Raw genomic sequence first — 27,872 nt, 5'->3', positions numbered from 1 at the left:
TGGTCTGTTTCCCTCTCAACACTGAAATGAGAGTTTCACATTCCCGTGTCTACACCTTTCCCGTTCCATTTTCCTATATGGAGAAGACAGCAACCCCAAGACATTATCAAGGTACTCCTTGACTCTCTTTTTTATTGCTAGGCTGATCTTGCCTTGCTAACTGAAACTGATCGCTTACTTCTGAAAACAAAATGTACCGAAAACAGAAAAACCTGAGCACTGCTATTGTCACGAGGCTGGCTTGTCACCAGGCATCTCCGGCACCGGCACACTCAGTCTGACCACTTGGGAAGCCTCCATCAAAGAGCACAGTCAGTGAACATTAAACAAGAATGTGAATTCAGAAGCGCCAGACAACTGAAGAAAGTGATTAACAAACTCCAACAGACTTGCACACAGTTGGCCTCCATAGCCACGGGTTCCACCTCTACAGGATCAACCAAGCACAGAATGAAAATACGTGGGGAAAATGTGCATCTGTACTGAACATGTACAGACACATTTTTGTCATCATTGCCTGAACAATAAAGTGTAACAATGATTGAAATGGTATTTACAGGGCATTGGGAATTATTAGCAACCTACAGATGATCTGAAGCCCATCAGAGGATGTTCTCAGGTTACACGCAAGGACTCCGGCGTTTCACGTCAGGGGCTCAGGCATCCTGTGGTGTTGATATCCTTGGGAGGTCCTAGAACCAGCCCCCATGGATACCCAGGGACGACTACATTTCCAAATTTCCTGGCAGTGCATCATTCACTTCTATATTTATTTAACCCTCCCACAAAAAAAGTCTAGTTAACTGTAGGCAAAGACAGTTGAGATTTTTCTTTGCAATCTGTTTCTCACACTACAAAGCCAAGTGAGGTTTAGTTCAAGCGTCAACAAACACGTCCCACATACTTTCCAAAGAATCCTGTTCGCCTGTAGGAAACCGGGATCCTGTCCTTGGCCTCGATATTCAGCTCATCTTCAGCTGCTCGAAGCTTTTCTTCAAACTTGTCAATATTTGCAACCTGCATTCGGTACATCAAGGCTAGTCGCTGGGGGGGAGAAAAGAGACCGGACCATGAGAGACCCGCAGGGACAGACGGGCAGCAACCCCACGGTTCCCAGAGCGCCTGCCTGGAACTCACGCTAACGACAAAGCCTGCCTGGAACTCACACTAACGACAGGGAGCCTGCCTGGAACTCACGCTAAGGCCAGAGCGCCTGCCTGGAACTCACGCTAAGGACAGAGCGCCTGCCTGGAACTCACGCTAAGGACAGGGAGCCTGCCTGGAACTCACGCTAACGACAGGGAGCCTGCCTGGAACTCACGCTAACGACAGGGAGCCTGCCTGGAACTCACGCTAAGGACACGGAGCCTGCCTGGAACTCACGCTAAGGACAGGGAGCCTGCCTGGAACTCACGCTAAGGACAGGGAGCCTGCCTGGAACTCACGCTAAGGACAGGGAGCCTGCCTGGAACTCACGCTAAGGACAGGGAGCCTGCCTGGAACTCACGCTAAGGACAGGGAGCCTGCCTGGAACTCACGCTAACGACAGGGAGCCTGCCTGGAACTCACGCTAAGGACAGGGAGCCTGCCTGGAACTCACGCTAAGGACAGGGAGCCTGCATGGAACTCACGCTAACGACAGGGAGGCTGCCTGGAACTCACGCTAACGACAGGGAGGCTGCCTGGAACTCACGCTAAGGACAGGGAGCCTGCCTGGAACTCACGCTAACGACAGGGAGGCTGCCTGGAACTCACGCTATCGACAGGGAGGCTGCCTGGCACTCACGCTATCGACAGGGAGGCTGCCTGGCACTCACGCTATCGACAGGGAGGCTGCCTGGCACTCACGCTAACGACAGGGAGCCTGCCTGGCACTCACGCTAAGGACAGGGAGCCTGCCTGGCACTCACGCTAAGGACAGGGAGGCTGCCTGGAACTCACGCTAAGGACAAGGAGCCTGCCTGGAACTCACACTAAGGACAGGGAGCCTGCCTGGAACTCACGCTAACGACAGGGAGCCTGCCTGGAACTCACGCTAACGTCAGGGAGGCTGCCTGGAACTCACGCTAACGACAGGGAGGCTGCCTGGAACTCACGCTAAGGTCAGGGAGGCTGCCTGGAACTCACGCTAAGGACAGGGAGGTTGCCTGGAACTCACGCTAAGGACAGAGCGCCTGCCTGGAACTCACGCTAACGACAGGGAGCCTGCCTGGAACTCACGCTAACGACAGGGAGCCTGCCTGGAACTCACGCTAAGGACAGGGAACCTGCCTGGAACTCACGCTAAGGACAGGGAGCCTGCCTGGAACTCACGCTAAGGACAGGGAGCCTGCCTGGAAACTCACGCTAAGGACAGGGCGCCTGCCTGGAACTCACGCTAAGGACAGGGAGCCTGCCTGGAACTCACGCTAACGACAGGGAGCCTGCCTGGAACTCACGCTAAGGACAGGGAGGCTGCCTGGAACTCACGCTAACGACAGGGAGGCTGCCTGGAACTCACGCTAAGGACAGGGAGGCTGCCTGGAACTCACGCTAAGGACAGGGAGGCTGCCTGGAACTCACGCTAAGGACAGGGAGCCTGCCTGGAACTCACGCTAAGGACAGGGAGCCTGCCTGGAACTCACGCTAAGGACAGGGAGCCTGCCTGGAACTCACGCTAAGGACAGGGAGCCTGCCTGGAACTCACGCTAAGGACAGGGAGCCTGCCTGGAACTCACGCTAACGACAGGGAGGCTGCCTGGAACTCACGCTAACGACAGGGAGGCTGCCTGGAACTCACGCTAAGGACAGGGAGCCTGCCTGGAACTCACGCTAAGGACAGGGAGCCTGCCTGGAACTCACGCTAAGGACAGGGAGCCTGCCTGGAACTCACGCTAAGGACAGGGAGCCTGCCTGGAACTCACGCTAAGGACAGGGAGCCTGCCTGGAACTCACGCTAAGGACAGGGAGCCTGCCTGGAACTCACGCTAACGACAGGGAGCCTGCCTGGAACTCACGCTAACGACAGGGAGCCTGCCTGGAACTCACGCTAACGACACGGAGCCTGCCTGGAACTCACGCTAAGGACAGGGAGCCTGCCTGGAACTCACGCTAAGGACAGAGCGCCTGCCTGGAACTCACGCTAACGACAGGGAGCCTGCCTGGAACTCACGCTAAGGACAGGGAGCCTGCCTGGAACTCACGCTAAGGACAGGGAGCCTGCCTGGAACTCACGCTAAGGACAGGGAGCCTGCCTGGAACTCACGCTAAGGACAGGGAGCCTGCCTGGAACTCACGCTAAGGACAGGGAGCCTGCCTGGAACTCACGCTAAGGACAGGGAGCCTGCCTGGAACTCACGCTAAGGACAGGGAGCCTGCCTGGAACTCACGCTAAGGACAGGGAGGCTGCCTGGAACTCACGCTAAGGACAGGGAGGCTGCCTGGAACTCACGCTAAGGACAGGGAGGCTGCCTGGAACTCACGCTAAGGACAGGGAGGCTGCCTGGAACTCACGCTAAGGACAGGGAGGCTGCCTGGAACTCACGCTAAGGACAGGGAGGCTGCCTGGAACTCACGCTATCGACAGGGAGCCTGCCTGGAACTCACGCTAACGACAGGGAGCCTGCCTGGAACTCACGCTAACGACAGGGAGCCTGCCTGGAACTCACGCTAAGGACAGGGAGCCTGCCTGGAACTCACGCTAAGGACAGGGAGGCTGCCTGGAACTCACGCTAACGACAGGGAGGCTGCCTGGAACTCACGCTAACGACAGGGAGGCTGCCTGGAACTCACGCTAACGACAGGGAGGCTGCCTGGAACTCACGCTAAGGACAGGGAGGCTGCCTGGAACTCACGCTAAGGACAGGGAGCCTGCCTGGAACTCACGCTAAGGACAGGGAGCCTGCCTGGAACTCACGCTAACGACACGGAGCCTGCCTGGAACTCACGCTAACGACAGAGAGCCTGCCTGGAACTCACGCTAAGGACACGGAGCCTGCCTGGAACTCACGCTAAGGACAGGGAGGCTGCCTGGAACTCACGCTAAGGACAGGGAGGCTGCCTGGAACTCACGCTAAGGACAGGGAGGCTGCCTGGAACTCACGCTAACGTCAGGGAGGCTGCCTGGAACTCACGCTAAGGTCAGGGAGGCTGCCTGGAACTCACGCTAACGACAGGGAGGCTGCCTGGAACTCACGCTAAGGACAGGGAGCCTGCCTGGAACTCACGCTAAAGACAGGGAGCCTGCCTGGAACTCACGCTAACGACAGAGCGCCTGCCTGGAACTCACGCTAACGACAGGGAGCCTGCCTGGAACTCACGCTAAGGACAGGGAGGCTGCCTGGAACTCACGCTAAGGACAGGGAGGCTGCCTGGAACTCACGCTAAGGACAGGGAGGCTGCCTGGAACTCACGCTAAGGACAGGGAGGCTGCCTGGAACTCACGCTAAGGACAGGGAGCCTGCCTGGAACTCACGCTAAGGACAGAGCGCCTGCCTGGAACTCACGCTAAGGACAGGGAGCCTGCCTGGAACTCACGCTAACGACACGGAGCCTGCCTGGAACTCACGCTAACGACAGAGAGCCTGCCTGGAACTCACGCTAAGGACACGGAGCCTGCCTGGAACTCACGCTAAGGACACGGAGCCTGCCTGGAACTCACGCTAAGGACAGGGAGCCTGCCTGGAACTCACGCTAAGGACAGGGAGCCTGCCTGGAACTCACGCTAACGACAGGGAGCCTGCCTGGAACTCACGCTAACGACACGGAGCCTGCCTGGAACTCACGCTAACGACAGGGAGGCTGCCTGGAACTCACGCTAAGGACAGGGAGGCTGCCTGGAACTCACGCTAACGACAGGGAGCCTGCCTGGAACTCACGCTAAGGACAGGGAGCCTGCCTGGAACTCACGCTAAGGACAGGGAGCCTGCCTGGAACTCACGCTAAGGACAGGGAGGCTGCCTGGAACTCACGCTAAGGACAGGGAGGCTGCCTGGAACTCACGCTAACGACAGGGAGGCTGCCTGGAACTCACGCTAAGGACAGGGAGGCTGCCTGGAACTCACGCTAAGGACAGGGAGCCTGCCTGGAACTCACGCTAAGGACAGGGAGCCTGCCTGGAACTCACGCTAAGGACAGGGAGCCTGCCTGGAACTCACGCTAAGGACAGGGAGCCTGCCTGGAACTCACGCTAAGGACAGGGAGCCTGCCTGGAACTCACGCTAAGGACAGGGAGCCTGCCTGGAACTCACGCTAACGACACGGAGCCTGCCTGGAACTCACGCTAACGACAGAGAGCCTGCCTGGAACTCACGCTAAGGACACGGAGCCTGCCTGGAACTCACGCTAAGGACACGGAGCCTGCCTGGAACTCACGCTAACGACACGGAGCCTGCCTGGAACTCACGCTAACGACACGGAGCCTGCCTGGAACTCACGCTAACGACACGGAGCCTGCCTGGAACTCACGCTAAGGACAGAGAGCCTGCCTGGAACTCACGCTAAGGACAGGGAGGCTGCCTGGAACTCACGCTAAGGACAGGGAGGCTGCCTGGAACTCACGCTAAGGACAGGGAGGCTGCCTGGAACTCACGCTAAGGACAGGGAGGCTGCCTGGAACTCACGCTAAGGACAGGGAGGCTGCCTGGAACTCACGCTAAGGACAGGGAGGCTGCCTGGAACTCACGCTAACGACAGGGAGCCTGCCTGGAACTCACGCTAAGGACAGAGAGGCTGCCTGGAACTCACGCTAAGGACAGGGAGCCTGCCTGGAACTCACGCTAAGGACAGGGAGCCTGCCTGGAACTCACGCTAAGGACAGGGAGCCTGCCTGGAACTCACGCTAAGGACAGGGAGCCTGCCTGGAACTCACGCTAACGACAGGGAGCCTGCCTGGAACTCACGCTAAGGACAGGGAGCCTCCCTGGAACTCACGCTAACGACAGGGAGCCTCCCTGGAACTCACGCTAACGACAGGGAGGCTGCCTGGAACTCACGCTAACGACAGGGAGGCTGCCTGGAACTCACGCTAAGGACACGGAGCCTGCCTGGAACTCACGCTAAGGACACGGAGCCTGCCTGGAACTCACGCTAAGGGCAGGGAGCCTGCCTGGAACTCACGCTAAGGACAGGGAGCCTGCCTGGAACTCACGCTAACGACACGGAGCCTGCCTGGAACTCACGCTAAGGACAGGGAGCCTGCCTGGAACTCACGCTAAGGACACGGAGCCTGCCTGGAACTCACGCTAAGGACAGGGAGCCTGCCTGGAACTCACGCTAAGGACAGGGAGCCTGCCTGGAACTCACGCTAACGACAGGGAGCCTGCCTGGAACTCACGCTAACGACAGGGAGCCTGCCTGGAACTCACGCTAACGACAGGGAGCCTGCCTGGAACTCACGCTAACGACAGGGAGCCTGCCTGGAACTCACGCTAACGACAGGGAGCCTGCCTGGAACTCACGCTAACGACAGGGAGCCTGCCTGGAACTCACGCTAAGGACAGGGAGCCTGCCTGGAACTCACGCTAAGGACAGGGAGCCTGCCTGGAACTCACGCTAAGGACAGGGAGCCTGCCTGGAACTCACGCTAAGGACAGGGAGCCTGCCTGGAACTCACGCTAACGACAGGGAGCCTGCCTGGAACTCACGCTAACGACAGGGAGCCTGCCTGGAACTCACGCTAACGACAGGGAGGCTGCCTGGAACTCACGCTAACGACAGGGAGCCTGCCTGGAACTCACGCTAAGGACAGGGAGGCTGCCTGGAACTCACGCTAAGGACAGGGAGCCTGCCTGGAACTCACGCTAAGGACAGGGAGGCTGCCTGGAACTCACGCTAAGGACAGGGAGGCTGCCTGGAACTCACGCTAAGGACAGGGAGGCTGCCTGGAACTCACGCTAAGGACAGGGAGGCTGCCTGGAACTCACGCTAAGGACAGGGAGGCTGCCTGGAACTCACGCTAAGGACAGGGAGGCTGCCTGGAACTCACGCTAAGGACAGGGAGGCTGCCTGGAACTCACGCTAAGGACAGGGAGGCTGCCTGGAACTCACGCTAAGGACAGGGAGCCAGCCTGGAACTCACGCTAACGACAGAGAGCCTGCCTGGAACTCACGCTAACGACACGGAGCCTGCCTGGAACTCACGCTAAGGACACGGAGCCTGCCTGGAACTCACGCTAAGGACAGGGAGCCTGCCTGGAACTCACGCTAAGGACAGGGAGCCTGCCTGGAACTCACGCTAAGGACAGGGAGCCTGCCTGGAACTCACGCTAAGGACAGGGAGCCTGCCTGGAACTCACGCTAAGGACAGGGAGCCTGCCTGGAACTCACGCTAAGGACAGGGAGCCTGCCTGGAACTCACGCACGCTAAGGACAGGGAGCCTGCCTGGAACTCACGCTAATGACACGGAGCCTGCCTGGAACTCACGCTAAGGACACGGAGCCTGCCTGGAACTCACGCTAACGACAGGGAGGCTGCCTGGAACTCACGCTAACGACAGGGAGGCTGCCTGGAACTCACGCTAACGACAGGGAGGCTGCCTGGAACTCACGCTAAGGACAGGGAGCCTGCCTGGAACTCACGCTAAGGACAGGGAGCCTGCCTGGAACTCACGCTAACGACAGGGAGCCTGCCTGGAACTCACGCTAAGGACACTGAGCCTGCCTGGAACTCACGCTAAGGACACGGAGCCTGCCTGGAACTCACGCTAGGGACACGGAGCCTGCCTGGAACTCACGCTAACGACAGGGAGCCTGCCTGGAACTCACGCTAAGGACACGGAGCCTGCCTGGAACTCACGCTAACGACAGAGAGCCTGCCTGGAACTCACGCTAAGGACACGGAGCCTGCCTGGAACTCACGCTAAGGACACGGAGCCTGCCTGGAACTCACGCTAAGGACACGGAGTCTGCCTGGAACTCACGCTAACGACACGGAGTCTGCCTGGAACTCACGCTAACGACACGGAGCCTGCCTGGAACTCACGCTAAGTACAGGGAGCCTGCCTGGAACTCACGCTAACGACACGGAGCCTGCCTGGAACTCACGCTAAGGACAGGGAGCCTGCCTGGAACTCACGCTAACGACACGGAGCCTGCCTGGAACTCACGCTAACGACACGGAGCCTGCCTGGAACTCACGCTAAGGACAGGGAGCCTGCCTGGAACTCACGCTAATGACACGGAGCCTGCCTTGAACTCACGCTAAGGACAGGGAGGCTGCCTGGAACTCACGCTAACGACAGGGAGGCTGCCTGGAACTCACGCTAACGACAGGGAGGCTGCCTGGAACTCACGCTAACGACAGGGAGGCTGCCTGGAACTCACGCTAACGACAGGGAGCCTGCCTGGAACTCACGCTAAGGACAGGGAGCCTGCCTGGAACTCACGCTAAGGACAGGGAGGCTGCCTGGAACTCACGCTAAGGACAGGGAGCCTGCCTGGAACTCACGCTAACGACAGGGAGGCTGCCCGGAACTCACGCTAACGACAGGGAGGCTGCCTGGAACTCACGCTAACGACAGGGAGGCTGCCTGGAACTCACGCTAACGACAGGGAGCCTGCCTGGAACTCACGCTAACGACAGGGAGCCTGCCTGGAACTCACGCTAAGGACACGGAGCCTGCCTGGAACTCACGCTAAGGACACGGAGCCTGCCTGGAACTCACGCTAAGGACAGGGAGCCTGCCTGGAACTCACGCTAAGGACAGGGAGCCTGCCTGGAACTCACGCTAACGACAGAGCCCCTGCCTGGAACTCACGCTAACGACAGGGAGCCTGCCTGGAACTCACGCTAAGGACAGGGAACCTGCCTGGAACTCACGCTAAGGACAGGGAGCCTGCCTGGAACTCACGCTAAGGACAGGGAGCCTGCCTGGAACTCACGCTAACGACACGGAGCCTGCCTGGAACTCACGCTAAGGACAGGGAGGCTGCCTGGAACTCACACTAAGGACAGGGAGCCTGCCTGGAACTCACGCTAACGACAGGGAGCCTGCCTGGAACTCACGCTAATGACACGGAGCCTGCCTGGAACTCACGCTAAGGACACGGAGCCTGCCTGGAACTCACGCTAACGACAGGGAGGCTGCCTGGAACTCACGCTAACGACAGGGAGGCTGCCTGGAACTCACGCTAACGACAGGGAGGCTGCCTGGAACTCACGCTAAGGACAGGGAGGCTGCCTGGAACTCACGCTAAGGACAGGGAGCCTGCCTGGAACTCACGCTAAGGACAGGGAGCCTGCCTGGAACTCACGCTAAGGACACGGAGCCTGCCTGGAACTCACGCTAAGGACAGGGAGCCTGCCTGGAACTCACGCTAACGACACGGAGCCTGCCTGGAACTCACGCTAACGACAGAGAGCCTGCCTGGAACTCACGCTAATGACACGGAGCCTGCCTGGAACTCACGCTAAGGACACGGAGCCTGCCTTGAACTCACGCTAAGGACACGGAGCCTGCCTGGAACTCACGCTAACGACACGGAGTCTGCCTGGAACTCACGCTAACGACAGAGAGCCTGCCTGGAACTCACGCTAAGGACAGGGAGCCTGCCTGGAACTCACGCTAAGGACAGGGAGCCTGCCTGGAACTCACGCTAAGGACAGGGAGCCTGCCTGGAACTCACGCTAACGACAGGGAGCCTGCCTGGAACTCACGCTTACGACAGCGAGCCTGCCTGGAACTCACGCTAAGGACAGGGAGCCTGCCTGGAACTCACGCTAACGACAGGGAGCCTGCCTGGAACTCACGCTAAGGACAGGGAGCCTGCCTGGAACTCACGCTAAGGACAGGGAGCCTGCCTGGAACTCACGCTAACGTCAGGGAGGCTGCCTGGAACTCACGCTAACGACAGGGAGGCTGCCTGGAACTCACGCTAAGGACAGAGCGCCTGCCTGGAACTCACGCTAAGGACAGGGAGCCTGCCTGGAACACACGCTAACGACAGAGCGCCTGCCTGGAACTCACGCTAATGACAGGGAGCCTGCCTGGAACTCACGCTAAGGACAGGGAGGCTGCCTGGAACTCACGCTAAGGACAGGGAGGCTGCCTGGAACTCACGCTAAGGACAGGGAGCCTGCCTGGAACTCACGCTAAGGACAGGGAGCCTGCCTGGAACTCACGCTAACGACAGGGAGCCTGCCTGGAACTCACGCTAAGGACAGGGAGCCTGCCTGGAACTCACGCTAACGACAGGGAGCCTGCCTGGAACTCACGCTAACGACAGGGAGCCTGCCTGGAACTCACGCTAACGACAGGGAGGCTGCCTGGAACTCACGCTAACGACAGGGAGGCTGCCTGGAACTCACGCTAAGGACAGGGAGCCTGCCTGGAACTCACGCTAAGGACACGGAGCCTGCCTGGAACTCACGCTAACGACACGGAGCCTGCCTGGAACTCACGCTAACGACACGGAGCCTGCCTGGAACTCACGCTAACGACACGGAGCCTGCCTGGAACTCACGCTAAGGACAGGGAGCCTGCCTGGAACTCACGCTAATGACACGGAGCCTGCCTGGAACTCACGCTAAGGACAGGGAGCCTGCCTGGAACTCACGCTAACGACAGGGAGGCTGCCTGGAACTCACGCTAACGACAGGGAGGCTGCCTGGAACTCACGCTAACGACAGGGAGGCTGCCTGGAACTCACGCTAAGGACAGGGAGCCTGCCTGGAACTCACGCTAAGGACAGGGAGCCTGCCTGGAACTCACGCTAACGACAGAGAGCCTGCCTGGAACTCACGCTAAGGACAGGGAGCCTGCCTGGAACTCACGCTAACGACAGGGAGGCTGCCTGGAACTCACGCTAAGGACAGGGAGGCTGCCTGGAACTCACGCTAACGACAGGGAGCCTGCCTGGAACTGACGCTAACGACAGCGAGCCTGCCTGGAACTCACGCTAAGGACAGGGAGCCTGCCTGGAACTCACGCTAACGACAGGGAGGCTGCCTGGAACACGCTAACGACAGGGAGCCTGCCTGGAACTCACGCTAAGGACAGGGAGCCTGCCTGGAACTCACGCTAAGGACAGGGAGCCTGCCTGGAACTCACGCTAAGGACAGGGAGCCTGCCTGGAACTCACGCTAACGACAGGGAGGCTGCCTGGAACTCACGCTAACGACAGGGAGGCTGCCTGGAACTCACGCTAACGACAGGGAGGCTGCCTGGAACTCACGCTAACGACAGGGAGGCTGCCTGGAACTCACGCTAACGACAGGGAGGCTGCCTGGAACTCACGCTAACGACAGGGAGGCTGCCTGGAACTCACGCTAACGACAGGGAGGCTGCCTGGAACTCACGCTAACGACAGGGAGCCTGCCTGGAACTCACGCTAAGGACAGGGAGCCTGCCTGGAACTCACGCTAACGACACGGAGCCTGCCTGGAACTCACGCTAAGGACAGGGAGCCTGCCTGGAACTCACACTAAGGACAGAGCGCCTGCCTGGAACTCACGCTAACGATAGGGAGCCTGCCTGGAACTCACGCTAAGGACAGGGAGCCTGCCTGGAACTCACGCTAACGACAGGGAGGCTGCCTGGAACTCACGCTAACGACAGGGAGGCTGCCTGGAACTCACGCTAACGACAGGGAGGCTGCCTGGAACTCACGCTAACGACAGGGAGGCTGCCTGGAACTCACGCTAACGACAGGGAGTCTGCCTGGAACTCACGCTAACGACAGGGAGCCTGCCTGGAACTCACGCTAAGGACAGGGAGCCTGCCTGGAACTCACGCTAACGACACGGAGCCTGCCTGGAACTCACGCTAAGGACAGGGAGCCTGCCTGGAACTCACACTAAGGACAGAGCGCCTGCCTGGAACTCACGCTAACGACAGGGAGCCTGCCTGGAACTCACGCTAAGGACAGGGAGACTGCCTGGAACTCACGCTAACGACAGAGAGCCTGCCTGGAACTCACGCTAAGGACAGGGAGCCTGCCTGGAACTCACGCTAACGACACGGAGCCTGCCTGGAACTCACGCTAAGGACAGGGAGCCTGCCTGGAACTCACGCTAACGACAGCCTCAGCACATTGTGAAGAGGACGCCATTCAGAAACTAGAGGTGATTCCTAACGTACGACGGTTCCACTTACGGTCTTTCCACTTCACAACGACGTGAAAGCAATAGGCAGACTAAGCTCCTTGACCTACGATGGGGCCACCTCCCAGTGAGCCCTTGGGAAGCTGAAAATATCCTAATTCAAGGAGCATCTGTACTTCCAAGTCTGAAAAATTTTAGTTTCCTCAACCACAATTTGAGAAATAAACTTTCAACAGATAGACTTTCTATTTTCCACTCATAGGAAAACTGAGAAACGGAGGGGTGTCTGCATGTTAGCTCACGGCCCCACGTCTGATGTGTGCCTCGGACTCAGCTATGCCTGTAGACACGACAGGAGCCTCCCCCAGAGGCCGGCGAGGCTGCAGCGCAGGACTGAGGACGGCACAATCAAGACTGTGGCCAAAACCAGATGTTTTAGGAAACCGCGGCCACAGAGGACTCCTGTTTAACCACAAACCCTGAGACTGTTCATCCCTCACACCAGGACACCGACAGGTCTGTCTCCCCAGCACATGATCCTCCAAATGCAGCGTTTTCCTAAGGAAACTCCGCACGTATAGCTCAGGTTTCAGCACGGCTGGACGGCAACAGCCCAAAGGGAGGACAAGGACGGATGTGCAGGACTCGCCTGGAGGCTAACTGGGGACTCCAGCAGAGGACAGGGATCGGGGTGGAGGTGGCACCTGCTGCTCCCTCACTCACACCTCAAACTGCTAAGACAGAATTCTGAGCATTTTCTCTGGAAGGCAGCTGTTTTATCAGGTGACTCGTCCAGAACCGAGCATAGTGCTGTAGATTAAAATAACCTCCCAGGCTGAAATAATCAGGCCTCCATCAGAGGATTTACCTGAATGAGCACCACCCTCTGCACTTAGCCATGGTGTGTTTAAAAACAGGGTTTCCTGTTCTTAAAACCAGCAAGACAGGGCCGGGCGTGGTGGCTGACGCCTGTCATCAGGCACTTTGGAAGGTCAAGGTGTGAGGATCACTTGAGGCCAGGAGTTCAAGACCAGCCTGGGCAATATAGGAAGACCTCCTCTCTCCAAAAAAACCAAAAAATTTAAAAATTAGCCAGGTGTGGTGGTGCACGCCTGCAAGCCCAGCTACAGGGTAGGCTGAGGTGGGAGGATAAGCCAAGCCCAGGAGGTCAAGGCTGCAGTGAGCCAACATCACACACCACTGCATCTCAGCCTGGGCAACAGAGGGAGACTGTCTCAAAAAAAAAAAAAAAAAAAAAAAAAAAGAGAAGGAAAAAGCGTCCTGAATCCTGCGTAACCCAGCAAAGGGGCAGAAGCTTTGGTGGAGGCCACGGTCATTTCCAGACCCTGGGCTGGGACACACCAACCCCAGACCACTTTCCTAATCACTGGTCCACACACTGTCCAGGGTTAAAACGCTCCAAGCACAGATTCTGATACACTCTTGGAATCTAAAGTTACCAGATCTGGCTGGGCATGAAGGCTCATGCCTGTAATCCCAGCACTTTGGGAGGTCAAGGTGGGCAGATCACCTGAGGTCAGGAGTTCGAGACCAGCCTAGCCCTACATGGAGAAACCCCATCTCTACTAAAAATACAAAAATTAGCCAGGTGTGGTGGTGCGTGCCTGTAATCCCAGCTACCCGAGAGGCTGAGGCAGGGAAATCGCTTGAACTCGGGAGGCAGATGTTGCAGTGAGTGGAGATCACATCACTGCACTTCAGCCTGGGCAACAGAGTGAGATTGTCCCAAACAAACAAACAAAAAAACTAAAACAAAAAAAAAACAAAGACAACCAAATAAATCGAAATCAGTGGGCTGAGGGCCCAGCATGAGAAGGAAGCATGCCCTCAACTGCAGGTATCCAAAAGAATGGCAACGGCCTGTGCCCACACCCTCACTCACAGGCTGCCAGCCTGCACCCACACCCTCACTCACAGGCTGCCACACCCTCACTCACAGGCACCCACACCCTCACTCACAGGCGCCCACACCCTCACTCACAGGCACCCACACCCTCACTCACAGGCGCCCACACCCTCACTCACAGGCGCCTACACCCTCACAGGCCACCCACATCCTCACTCACAGGTACCCACATCCTCACTCACAGGCACCCACATCCTCACTCACAGGCACCCACATCCTCACAGGCCACCCACATCCTCACTCACAGGCACCCACACCCTCACTCACAGGCGCCCACACCCTCACTCACAGGCACCCACACCCTCGCTCACAAGCACCCACACCCTCATAGGCGCCCACATCCTCACAGGCACCCACACCGTCACTCACAAGCGCCTACACCCTCACTCATAGGCGCCCACATCCTCACTCACAGGCGCCTACACCCTCGCTCACAGGCGCCCACACCCTCACTCACAGGCTGCCACACCCTCACTCACAGGCACCCACACCCTCACTCACAGGCACCCACACCCTCGCTCACAAGCACCCACACCCTCATAGGCGCCCACATCCTCACTCATAGGCGCCCACATCCTCACTCACAGGCGCCCACACCCTCGCTCACAGGCGCCCACACCCTCACTCACAGGCGCCCACACCCTCACTCACAGGCGCCCACACCCTCACTCACAGGCGCCTACACCCTCACAGGCCACCCACATCCTCACTCACAGGTACCCACATCCTCACTCACAGGCACCCACATCCTCACAGGCCACCCACATCCTCACTCACAGGCACCCACATCCTCACAGGCACCTACACCCTCAAAGGCCACCCACATCCTCATTCACAGGCACCCACATCCTCACTCACAGGCACCCACATCCTCACAGGCACCCACATCCTCACTCACAGGCACCCACATCCTCACTCACAGGCGCCTACACCCTCACAGGCCGCCCACACCCTCACTCACAGGCACCCACACCCTCACTCACAGGCGCCCACATCCTCACTCACAGGCACCTACACCCTCGCTCACAGGCGCCCACACCCTCACAGGCGCCTACACCCTCACAGGCCACCCACATCCTCACTCACAGGCCGCCCAAACACCACGGCTCCAGGGTGCAGGTAGACTTCCACCATGTCGCTCTCAGGCACCACCTGGACACGCTGCACCTCACCCTTGGCCAGCATCTCGTGGACAAAGTCGTTCCAGGAAATGCTGCCTCCACCGGTGCTGAGAGCATTCAGGAGGCTCATGACAACTGCAATGACCAGCAAGGTGCGCAGCCGCTCTCGGTACATCTGGTCGTCCCGCTCACGACGTCTCCTATCCTCTGAGCCGGCAGAGAAGCAAAGGGGAGAAACACACATGTGAGCGTCAGACAGGGGCGACATCCAGAGCTTCTTCGGGAAAGCTCAACTGGAGTGGGAGGGGCAGCATCTTGCACGAAAGATCCTGCACTTTTGCCAATTTTTCCCTGAAGTTATCAGAGACAAAGACTAATGGTGTGCTGTTCGAGGTCACCAACACCTCATTTGCTGAGGTCACTTCAGCGACGAGCCGGAGTGGTTCCCGCCTGAGACAAGAGGAAACCATTTCTAAATCCAAACACTCAGAGCCGGGCCCAACGGTGCACGCCTGTGGTCCCAGCTACTCGGGAGGCTGAGGCGGGAGGTCGAAGTTGCAGTGAGCCATGATTGCGCCACCGCACTCCAGCCTGGGTGACAGAGCAAGACCCTGTCTCAAAAAACAAACGACCGTGCCAGGCCATCGGAGCCGCCACAGACACAGCGAGCTCTCCCACTGCAAACTGCACGCTCACAATGGCCATGAATCCAGTCGCTTGGAGTCTGACCAAATACTAAATATGAAAACATATACGTAAATTATTAAAAACAATTAAAACAAATATCTTTTACCACAACCTGCCTCAAGAAATAGTATCTTCCCAATCCCACTGAAGACTACCTACCAACAACCATTCTGAACTTTTCACTCATCAGAATGAGTAACATTTAACAGAAAGCTGTAGGTTATTTATCACAACATCTGAAAATAGAACTTTGTTTTTGTTTGTGTTCTGAGATGGACTTTCACTCTTGTCACACATTCTCCTGCCTCAGCCTCCCGAGTAGCTGGGATGACAGGCACCCGCCACCACGCCTGGGTAATTTCTGTATTTCTAGTAGAGACGGGGTTTCATCATGTTGGCCAGGCTGGTCTCAAACTCCTGACCTCAGACGATCCGCCCACCTTGGCCTCCCAAAGAGCTGGGACTACAGGTGTGAGCCACCACACCCAGACGGAAAACAGAACTTAAAAATATCATCAGATACACTGTTCAGTCTAAAGGCATATACTCCAGACCACTTGGCTCTAGAATTTTCCCAAAGACCAACTCTTTATAAGAAGTATCAGGTAAATTCTTCCACATCACCTTCCTCAGTTATTAACACCCTACTGAAGACAAGGCGGCAGCACACTCAGCTCTCAAGAGGATAGAAAAGACACTCGGTCCCTGTTTTCGAGACACTGGGATACCTCGAGGGGAGGTGGACAGGTGCACCCCGCAGGCAGCAGGAGACCGACTCAAGTCCAGCCTGGGGCCAGCGCAGAGGAGATCTGGAGCAGCGGGTGCTCACTCACCCTTCATGGGGGCCTGCAAGGAGGCGTGGCAAACAGCGCCAGGCAGGGAAGCCAGGGAGATGCCTGAGGGCATGGTGGGGAAAAGGACAGCCAGGAGGGCCACTGGGCAACATGCCTGCAGGGGTCACTTCCCGCAGCCCAGGGCCCAGGTGGGAAGCAGTCCCGCAGCCAGGCGGGCTCCCAGCAGTGACCATCCCAGGCCAAGCCAGTCTTCCTTCAACCCCCCAGGCAGGTAAGTCTCTCCTCCAGCTCTGGGGAGGGTGTGGGTGACGCGCTTTGTCTACGGTGCTTTCCTACAGGATCTCACTCACCCACGGGCCCAGGTCCCTACAGCCTGCAGCACCTCTGCTTTACACCAGGAGCAGGAGCGCTGCCTGGCGAGGCCAGCGACAGACCTGTGCCGTCACCCGTGCACAGCCAGTGTCTACAGCAAACCTCTCCATGGGGAGCTCCCCCCAAGATGGGTCCAAATCTCTCAAACCAAAGCTTCAACTGGTTACCAGTACTCCTAGCTGTCTGTGCACAAGGAACTCGACCTCATTACACGCACCTGCTCAGAGCAAGCGCCGAGACCCAGACACAGGCAGGGCTGGGACAAGGACACAAAGGTGAGTCCGAGGGCCAAACCCTCAGATGGGAAGTCCACTCGGTCTCACCATCTCCAAAATACCTGCACCTGTGGACACAGCGCCACGGACCCAGCAGCGGGGACAACACCATCTCCAAAATACCTGCACCTGTGGACACAGCGCCACGGACCCAGCAGCGGGGACAACACCATCTCCAAAATACCTGCGCCTGTGGACACAACGCCACGGACCCAGCAGTGGGGACAAGAGGTTCACGTGTGCTTGAGATTCACAGTTCTGTTCCTCCCGCACTGTCTGGGGACTCCATGCTGGCATCAAAGCCAGGCCTGGGCACGTCCCATGTACCACCTTTCTTTTCAACCATCATTGTAGATGAATTCAAACAATTTTTCAATCAGCTTAAAAACACAAAATGCAACCTACTGAAAAGGTTTGGTAAAATAATTGCTTCGAAAATATGAAGGTATATTTTAGATATCACTGTGTCTTGTTACAATCGATTCTAATTGTACATCTAATACCTCAAGCTCCCACTCACAAAGGCAATTACATAAAGCCCACTGCTTATTTCAGAGAGCAAATTTTGTATTTTATTACTATATATATATATATCTTTGGGACCGTCTCTCTCTGTAGCCCAGGCTGGACTGCAGTGGCACGATCCTGACCTTGGCTCACTGCAAGCTCCGCCTCCCAGGTTCACGCCATTCTCCTGCCTCAGCCTCCTGAGTAGCTGGGATTACAGGCGCCGCCACGTTGCCCAGCTAATTTTTGTATTTTTAGTAGAGATGTGGTTTCACCGTGGTCTCGATCTCCTGACGTCGTGATACGCCCGCCTCGGCCTCCCAAAGTGCTGGGATTACAAGCGTGAGCCACTGCGCCCGGCCTGTATTTTATTACTATTATTATTATTTTTGAGACAGAGTCTTGCTCTGTCGCCCAGGCTGGAGCGCAGTGGTGTGATTTCAGCTCACTGCAAGCTCCGCCTCCCGGGTTCACGCCATTCTCCTGCCTCAGCCTCCAGAGTAGCTGGGACTACAGGCGCCCGCCACCACGCCTGGTTAATTTTTTTGTATTATTTTAGTAGAGACGGGGTTTCACCGTGTTAGCCAGGATGGTCTTGAACTCCTGACCTCGTGATCCACTCGCCTTGTCCTCCCAAAGTGCTGGGATTACAGGCATGAGCCACCATGCCCGGCCTATTATTATTATTATTTTTGAGACGGAGTCTCACTCTCGCCCAGGCTGGAGTGCAGTGGTGTGATTTCAGCTCACTGCAAGCTCCGCCTCCCGGGTTCACGCCATTCTCCTGCCTCAGCCTCCCGAGTAGCTGGGACTACAGGCGCCCGCCACGACGCCCGGCTAATTTTTTGTACTTTTAGTAGAGACGGGATTTCACCGTGTTAGCCAGGATGGTCCCAATCTCCTGACCTCGTGATTCACCTGCCTCGGCCTCCCAAAGTGCTGGGATTACAGGTGTGAGCCCCCGCGCCCGGCCTCAGAGAGCAAATTTATGTTCTCAGAGTGTCTAATTATTAGAAACTATCTACTTCCAATACTTAATTACCAATTGTGTTTTCTACTAGAAACACGGGGCGCCCTGGGAAACTGTGAGAAACACTTCCCAGCAGCTCCTCTAGCTGCCCCGGAAGGACGATCCGGAATCACGACCAGCGCTGCTCCTTCAGAAGCTCTGTGATCATGTCAACAGTGTCCCATTTTCTTCTCTTTTTTATTTTTGAGATGGGGTCTCACTGTCACCCAGGCTGGACAGCGGTGGTGCACTGCAGGAGAAACCCACAGGGCTCCATGAGCATACCTGGGCTCACTGCAGCCTCGACCTCCTGGGCTCAAGTGATCCACCAACCTCAGCCTCCCGAGTAGCTGGGACTACAGGTGCCCGCCACTGCGCCTGGCTAATTTTTAAAATTTTAGTAGAAGATGAGGTCTCACACTGTTGCCCAAGCTGGTCTCAAACGACTGAGCTCAGGTGATCCTCCCACCTCGGCCTCCCGAACTGCTGGGATTATAGGTGTGAGCCACCGCACCCGGCCAGAGAATTTCCAATAAAAGTAAAATGACAGCTTGGATTTGGTCGACAGTAAACACTTCTGCTTTCATCACAAACATGTAGCCCTTCTCCAGCGAGGGTCAGCCAGGCGTGTTAATCCACAGGTGTGTGACACAGGCGGCTCTTATTCCCGCTGCAGCAGGGAGCAGGATCTGCTCAACAAGACTCTGAGGCCACACAGCCCTCAGGGGAGCCGAGCCCCATCCTGACACCTTTTCCGAAGCTCCTTAGGTTCCTATCGTTTCGCTGTTCGGCGAGTCCTCTCTGGCCTCCGTGGCCTCCTCAGTGGCAGGAAGGCGGCCAACCGAGCACCCAGAACACAGCAGCACAGAGAACCCTCTTCCAGCCACAAGCGAAGGCAACGCAGGGAAAATCCACACGCTCCATGAGCACACGCAGGCGGATGCCTCGAGAGCCAGGCCACGGAAGGTCTGCAACACGCCTTGCTCACGTGCTGGGGTGGTGTAAACCAGCACGACCCTGTCTGGTAACTGCCTGGCAGGATGTATCAAGTGCCGTACATAGTATTTAGTTTCTTTAATTCAAAAATCCTACTTCTGAAACTTTAAGGAAATGAACCTTAAGAAATTTGGGCCAGGCGGCCGGGCGCGGTGGCTCAAGCCTGTCATCCCAGCACTTTGGGAGGCCGAGACGGGCGGATCACGAGGTCAGGAGATCGAGACCATCCTGGCTAACACAATGAAACCCTGTCTCCACTAAAAATACAAAAAAATTAGCCGGGCGTGGTGGCGGCGCCTGTAGTCCCAGCTACTCGGGAGGCTGAGGCAGGAGAATGGCGGGAACCCGGGAGGTGGAGCTTGCAGTGAGCCGAGATCGCGCCACTGCACTCCAGCCTGGGCAACAGAGCGAGACTCCGTCTCAAAAAAAAAAAAAAAAAAAAAAAAAAAAAAAAAGAAATTTGGGCCAGGCGTGGTGGCTCATGCCTGTCATCCCAGCACTGTGGGAGTCGAGACAGGTGGATCACTTGGCACAGCGGCTCACGCCTGTCATCCCAGCACTGTGGGAGTCGACACCGGTGGATCACTTGAGTTCAGGAGTTAGAAACCAGCAGGGCAACACGGCGAAAACCCATCTCTACAGGGAAACAAACAAACAAACAAACAAACAAAAGAAAAAAACTTAGCTGGGGCTGTCACCCCAGTACTTTGGGAGGCTGAGGTGGGTGGATCACCTGAGGTCAGGAGTTCAACACCAGCCTGGCCAACATGGTGAAACCCCATCTCTACTAAAACTACAAAAATTAGCCAGGCGTGGTGGCACATGACCGCAAGCCCAGCTACTAGGGAGGCTGAGGCAGGAGAAGCGCTTAAACCTGGCGGGCGGAGGCTGCAGTGAGCTGAGATTGTGCCACTTCACTCCAGGCTGGGCAACAAAGAGTGAAACTCCATCTTGAAACAAACAAACAAAAGCACTCTAGGCATAAAGGCCCTTCCTCTGCCTGGAAGGTCCCTGCCTCCTTCCCATGAAGTCCTCAACTTCTGTCCAGCCCAAACCTCCAGCACGTCCCTTCCACTGAGCTGCCTGACGCACCTCTTCCTGCCACGCCTCCAGTGTTGTGGCCATTTGTGCCTGCGCAGCCAGCACTGCAGGCACCTTCCTCCTGCGTGCCTCCCGGACGGTTATTCAGGACGCTCAGATGAGCTGCCAGCTCACAGACAACGGGGGGTGTGACCTCAGCACCTGCTGCCTGTGTTCCTGAGGCAGTGCCGCCGCCAAGGCGCTCAAGAAACGCACGTGCCTCCTGAGCCTCATGCACACCTCCTGGATGGCGGCCTTCAGGACGACTGGCAAGTTCTGTTGCCAAAATCCGTCTTCGAGGAAAAAAAAGTCAATTGTTGACAATTAGATATTATGATCACATGACTCATCTCAATCACATGACTCAATCAGTCATCTAAAAACAAACAGCTGATAGCCGAGCACGGTGGCTCACACCTGTAATCCCAGCACTTTGGGAGGCTGAGACGGGCAGAGCATGAGGTCAGCAGATCGAGACCATCCTGGCTAACACGGTGAAACCCCGTCTCTACTAAAAATACAAAAAAAATTAGCCGGGCGTGGTGGCGGCATCTGTGGTCCCAGCTCTCGGGAGGCTGAGGCAGGAGAATGGCATGAACCCAAGAGGCGGAGCTTGCAGTGAGCCGAGATCGCGCCACTGCACTCCAGCCTGGGCGACAGAGCGAGACTCTACGTCCAAAAAAAAAAAAAAAAAAAAAAGGCTGCTACTACTGAGTCCCCAAGGAAGCAGCCACAGGGGCCACACCAGGCTTATCCCACTCCGAAACCACCCCTGAAGGCAGCAGCCCCAAGTGCCACACCTGACCTGATAGACGAGAGCCCTCCGGGGCAGGGGCTCCACCTGAGGCATTCACACTGCACAGGAAAGGGGAAGTTTTCCACAAGCAGCTCTGTGAAAACGTTAGGAACTGCTGCCGGCACGGTGGCTCACGCCTGTAATCCCAGCACTTTGGGAGGCTACAGCGGGTGGGTTACCTGAGGTCAGGAGTCCGAGACCAGCCTGACCAACATGGAGAAACCCCATCTTTACTAAAAATACAAAAAAAATCAGCCAGGTACGGTGACGCATGCCTGTAATTACTCGGGAGGCTGACGCAGGAGAATCGCTTGAACCCAGGAAGCAGACGTTGTGGTGAGCCAAGATCACGCCATTGCACTCCAGGCTGGGCAACAAGAGCGAGACTCCGTCTCAAAAAAAGAAAACAAAAAAATGTTAGCAACCACTTTTTTTCTAGTTAAATTTCTGACCGTGAAGTAACTGTAGTTTCACATGAAGTTGTAAGAAATGGCACAGAGCAGGCTGGGCACGGTGGCTCACGCCTGTAATCCCAGCACTTTGAGAGGGCCAAGGCAGGCAGATCACAAGGTCAGGAGTTCGAGAGCAGCCTGGCCAACATGGTGAAACCCCATCTCTACTAAAAGCAAACAAAATTAGCTGAGTGTGGTGGTGCATGCCTTTAATCCCAGCTCTTCAGGAGGCTGAGGCAGAAGAATTGCTTGAACCCAGGAGGTGGAGGTTGCAGTGAGCAGAGATTGAGCCACTGCACTCCAGCCTGGGTGACAGGGAGACCCCATCTCAAAAAAAAGAAAGAAAGAAAAAAATAAGAAAGAAATGACGCAGAGCAGTACCTTGTCCACCTGCTCCCAGTGGTTCCATCTTGCAAAACTATGAATAGCATCACAGCTGGGCTCTCCCACCACGACAGTCCACCAAGCTCCCTGGGGTCGTCCCGTGACACACACGCAGTGTGCATGCTTATGTGCTCACCACAGCCCAGGCAGGCAACAGTCCAACCACAGGCTCCCTTGGGCTGTCTCCCTCCCCATCCTTAGCTCCTAGCAACCAGGAATCTATGTTCCATCTCTTTAATTTTTGTCTTTAGAGAATGCTCTATAAAAAACTGAAAACCATATGCAATGTGATCTTTCGGGTCTGCCTTTTTTCACTCAGCATAATTCCTTCCAGATTCACCCGCATTATCAGTGAGTGGTATTCCAAGCAACTACTTTTCTACTTTTTGGGTAACCACTACTTACAATCATTCTGCACAGCTGGCAAAGCTGTTTCTAAGCCACATTCAGTATGGTTCTTTCATTTAAGGAGGTGGCAAAAGAATCTTCACGTGAACAGACGCGATGCAGTTCAGCATCCGACCATGATGAAGGCCTGTCCAAGGGCCGGAACTGTGCATGTCTGATGTGCTGTGCGTGTCTGATGTAGTCAACAGTCCTGAAAACCCACACAAACCAACTACCCCCGCAACCACAGCAGAAGGCCCAGGGGAAACCCAGAATAGGTTCTCACAAGAAAGATTATTTGGCTCAGTAAACAATTATCCTCTAATGCAAATTTAACAGACATTATTTTCTCAAAGCAAACCACAGTTCAACCCAAAATAGAATAAACGTAAGACAATCACTTGGCCAGGCAAGGTGGCTCACACCTGTCATCCTAGCACTTTGGGAGGCCGAGGCAGGCAGATCACGAGGTCAGGGAGATCGAGACCATCCTGGCTAACACGGTGAAACCCTGTCTCTACTAAAAATACAAAAAATTAGCCGGGCATGGTTGCGGGCGCCTGTAGTCCCAGTTACTTGGGAGGCTGAGGCAGGAGAATTGCTTGAACCCGGGAGGCAGAGGCTGCATTCAGCCAAGATCGTACCATTGCACTCTAGCCTGGGCAACAGAGTGAGACTCTGGCAAAAAAAAAAAAAAAAAAAAAAAAGGTCAAAGGACACACTTTATTGAAATGCTGAAGAATACAGGGGAAGAGCCCTGAAATCAATTCAAAACAATTTCGTATGAAGATTTAGAAGTCTTTTAAAAGATAGTTCTGAGTGGCTGGAGGCACTGACACTTACTGTAAAACCAACAGTATGCTGAAGATGAGCCTAAAGCCAGAAACACCTAAACTGAATCCACTTGAGAACACTGGTGTCCCTTCCCGCAGTTACGACCTCCCCTCGAGAGACCAGCAGGGAGAGTCAGAGCTCCTCTCGCACAGAGTAAAGCTGTCCCTGGCCTTGGCAAATGCAGCGTCTCACCCAAAATCAACTAACCAGGACATCACTCCTGAAACAAACTCCTGCTAAACTCGAATTCACAATAATCATCCCATCATCCAGTAGCCGAACCATCATTTCCACATCCTGAAAGCTTTCCTGAAAATCAACATGGGAAAATAAAAGTCTGTATGACAGTTCCTCACTCTCCTTCAAAGGTCAGGTGTCTTTCTAGAAAGATGAGCTCTGCTGCGCAGGGCGTCCATCTGCCAACGCTGATTTCCAGCGAGAGGCCTCAAGGATCCAAAAGCAAAGCATTCCTGAAGCTGACTTCCACCCTGACGCCCCCTTGGAGCTGTGAATCTGAAGCTGGGCCTCCAACTCCTGGGCTCAAGCGATCCTCCTACCTCCTGAGTAGCTACGACTACAAGTGCACACACCACCATGCCTGGCCAATTATTTTTTTTTTCCTTTTTGTGTAGATAGGGTCTTTTTAAATTTAAATTTTCTTTTTTTTTTTTTTTTTTGAAACAGAGTTTTGCTCTTGTTGCTCAGGCTGGAGTGCAGTGGTGTGATCTCGGCTCACAGCAACCTCCACCTCCTGGGTTCAAGCAATTCTCCTGCCTCAGCTTCCCGAGTAGCTGGGATTACAGGCGTGCGCTATCATGCCCGGCTAATTTTGTATTTTTAGTAGAAATGGGGTTTCGCCATGTCGGCCACGCTGCAGGTGATCTGCCCGCCTCAGCCTCCCAAAGTGCTGGGATTACAGGTATGAGTCACTGCACCCGACCTTTTATTTTAATTTTTAGTGAGATAGGGTCTCGCTATGTGGCATAGGACTCAAGTGATCCTTCCACCTGGGCCTCCCAAAGCGTTTCGATTACAGGTGTGAGCCGCTGTACCCGGCCCATCTCCTCACTTTCCAGACTGGTTTCACCTTGCTCAGAGGAGAACAGAGACGTGAAGACAGCCAGAGGGAGTCACTGACTGAAGAATATTAGATGAATGTACCTTCGTCCTCTTCAGGAGCCTTCCCCTTCGACTTATCCTTCTCCTTATTCTTCTGCTTCATCCTTGAGGTGTTAAAATAGAAAGTACCACCTATAAGAAACAGAGAAAGGATTTAACAATTGAGGTTTGCAAGCACAGGGGAGGCGTACAGGAGAACAGTGTACTCCTAAATAAACAAAGCAAACCAGAAACCATCTGAAAAACCTACTTATATCCATAAGATTTATAAATTTGAAATAACGTATTTCCCATATCACTTAGTCCAGTATTTAATAATCACAGAATAATAAACTATTTTAACTTATGAAGTTGAATATCTTTGCTTTTAAATTGCTAATGGGAGGGAACAAAAAGTAGTTATGGCCGGGCGCGGTGGCTGAAGCCTGTAATCCCAGCACTTTGGGAGGCCGAGGCGGGTGGATCACGAGGTCAGGAGATCGAGACTATCCTGGCTAACATGGTGAAACCCCGTCTCTACTAAAAATACAAAAAACTAGCCAGGCGTGGTGGCGGGCGCCTGTAGTCTCAGCTACTTGGGAGGCTGAGGTGGGAGAATGGCGTGAACCCGGGAGGCGGAGCTTGCAGTGAGCCGAGATCGCACCACTGCACTCCAGCCTGGGTTACAGAGCAAGACTCTGACTCACAAGTGGCTTCCAGAGAGGTGGCAACAGCAACAGCCCAGCCACCACCAAGAGGGGTTGGTACGACACTCCTGGCCCAAAATCTGAACAATCAGCGTTTACAAATGGAGGAGGCCAGGCGCAGTGGCTCACGCCTGTAATCCCAGCACTTTGGGAGGCCAATGGAGGAGGATGGCTTGAGCCCAGGAATTCAAGACCAGCCAGGGCAACATGGGCAAAATCTCATCTCTGAAAAAACAACGATAACAAATGTAGCTGTACACAGTGACACGTGCCTGACCTCCCAGCTCCTCAGGAGGCTGAGGTGGGAGGAGCACCTTCGCCCAGGAGGTTGAGGCTGCAGTGAGTAGAGACTGTGCCTGGGCAACAGGGCAAGACCCTGTCTCAAAGAATAATAAAAACAGGGAGAGTTTCACAACCATGACCTGAAATGTAACTTTCTTCACAAAGACATGAACGGGTTCACCAATGAAACGACCCTGGTTGCCACTTGCACGTAACCTCAGGTGTTGAGAGGGCTGAAGCGTGTGCTTCCTGTTTACAGCCACGGGCACCCATGGGCTGACATTAAACACTGACAGCAGATGGGCAGGTTGCTGACGCACAGCCAGTCAATGGGCACAGCACTCTCCCTACCCATGTGTTGGCACAAGGCTGTTTAATGTCAGGAGTAGAAATATTTTACTTTTTCCCTGCTCCAACCCCATTAAGGGGAGCGAGAAATAAAGGTGAGAGGTGTTGATCCTTCAGGTTCTTTAACCTAAAGTCAAGGGAGACCAAAGAATGTCACGAGCTTTCATTGAAGATTTATTGAAGAGCAAATTATTTGCAGGGTATTTTTAGTGATTGTGTGGATATAAAACATCTGAAGCCACTTTGTAAATCCTTAGTAAACATTCTTGCAGCTGACTAGATAACATGAAAAACCTTTCCCAAGCAGCCCAGTTACTGGAATACAGCAGAATTTTTTTAAAACAAGGACAACTTGGGCAGGTGCGGTGGCTCACGCCTGTAATCGCAACACTTTGGGAGGCCAAGGAAGGCTGACCGCTTGAGTCCAGGAGTTCAAGACCAGCCTGGGAAACGTGGCAAACTCCCATCTCTACAAAAAAAATACCCCCCAAAAATTAGCTAGGCGCTGTGGTGTGTGCCTGGAGTCCTGGCTCTAGGGAAGGCTGAGGTGGGGGATCACTTGAACCCTAGAGGTCAAGGCTCTACAACTGCGGGTTAAGGAAGTAAAGAGGCCCCTTTGGGCCTGGACAACAGAGTGAGACCTCATCTCTACAAAAGATAATTAGCCGAGTGTGACGGTACACGCCTGTAGTGCTAGCTACTGAAGAAGCAAAGCAGGGAAGATCATTCGCGCCCAGGAGTTCTAGGCTGTAGTGAGCTCTGATCACACCACTGCACTCCAACCTGTGCAACAAGGTGAGATTCCGTCTCTAAAATAAAATAATTAAAAAAAAGAAAACAATCTCTGCTTGTCGCTTCTGTATTTTTTTGTTTAGAAACAGAGTCTCACTCCGTCACCCAGGCTGGAGTGCAGTAGCGCGATCTCGGTTCATCTCACTCTGTCACCCAGGCTGGAGTGCAGCGGCAGCCTCAGCCTTGAACTCCTGGGCTCAAGCAAAACTCTGGCCTCAGCCTCCCAAGCAGCTGAGGCTATAGGCGTGCACTGTCATGCTCAGCTGCTTCTTTCAACAGATACTTACCTAAAAGTTGCCCGAGTCTGACCGGATTCTGAACTAAATGTTGTTTCAACAACAATCCGTTGATCCCTTCAAAGGTAGAGGTGAGCAGTCTCAACTGTAAGCTCTGAAAAAAACCCAACACTGGATGTCACACTAACATTAGAGATTAGCAAAGCAATGCAGACTAAACATCGGTTTTAAAAGTTCAAATAGATATTTGTAGTATCTACATTGCCCTGAAATATGAAATAATAGTCTGAGCAATATTTCAAAGCTTTAGGTAACATCAAAATGTCAAAAGCAAGTAAAGAGGTTAAAACACAGTAATTGGCCAGGTGTGGTGGCTCACGTCTGTAATCCCAGCACTGTGGAAGGCCGAGGTAGGTGGATCACCTGAGGTCAGGAGTTCGAGACCAGCCTGGCCAACATAGTGAATCCCCATCTCTAGTAAACACACAAAAATTAGCCGGGCGTGGTGGTGCACGCCTGTAATCTCAGCTACTCGGGAAGCTGAGGCAGGAGAATCACTTGAGCCCGGGAGGTGGAGGCTGCAGTGAGCCGAGATAGCGCACTTCAGCCTGGGCGACAAAGGGAGACTGTCTCAAAATACAAACAAATGAACAAACAAAAAATCACGATAATGGCCAGGCTCGGTGGCTCATGTCTGTAATCCCAGCACTTTGGGAGGCTGAGGTGGGAGGATCACTTGGGCCCAGGAGGCAGAGGCTTCAGTGAGCCA

The 27,872-nt window shown here is 55.2% G+C and overlaps 2 protein-coding genes across 7 annotated transcripts in view; both read right to left on the bottom strand.

Moving 5' to 3' along the window:
• The window catches only part of RPL13 (ribosomal protein L13), a 192,983-nt gene that overhangs the window by 40,616 nt on the left and 124,495 nt on the right, over positions 1 to 27,872 (bottom strand). The window lies entirely within an intron of this gene.
• The window catches only part of SPG7 (SPG7 matrix AAA peptidase subunit, paraplegin), a 65,286-nt gene that overhangs the window by 35,103 nt on the left and 2,311 nt on the right, over positions 1 to 27,872 (bottom strand). For 3 of the 4 annotated variants that reach the window (XM_050772901.1, XM_050772903.1, XM_050772904.1), the window contains exons 2-5: positions 27,155 to 27,257; positions 24,802 to 24,891; positions 15,033 to 15,274; positions 905 to 1,044 (exon numbers count right to left, since the gene is read on the bottom strand). In XM_050772901.1, the coding sequence (XP_050628858.1) occupies positions 905 to 1,044; positions 15,033 to 15,274; positions 24,802 to 24,891; positions 27,155 to 27,257 (575 nt within the window). The remainder of the gene's footprint in view (positions 1 to 904; positions 1,045 to 15,032; positions 15,275 to 24,801; positions 24,892 to 27,154; positions 27,258 to 27,872) is intronic. The other variant, XM_050772902.1, reaches the window with a different exon arrangement.

The sequence above is a fragment of the Macaca thibetana genome, chromosome 20 (genome assembly GCF_024542745.1).
Source record: "Macaca thibetana thibetana isolate TM-01 chromosome 20, ASM2454274v1, whole genome shotgun sequence".
NCBI classification, from domain to species: Eukaryota; Metazoa; Chordata; class Mammalia; order Primates; family Cercopithecidae; genus Macaca; species Macaca thibetana.
This window is presented reverse-complemented; position numbering and strand designations above follow the sequence as displayed.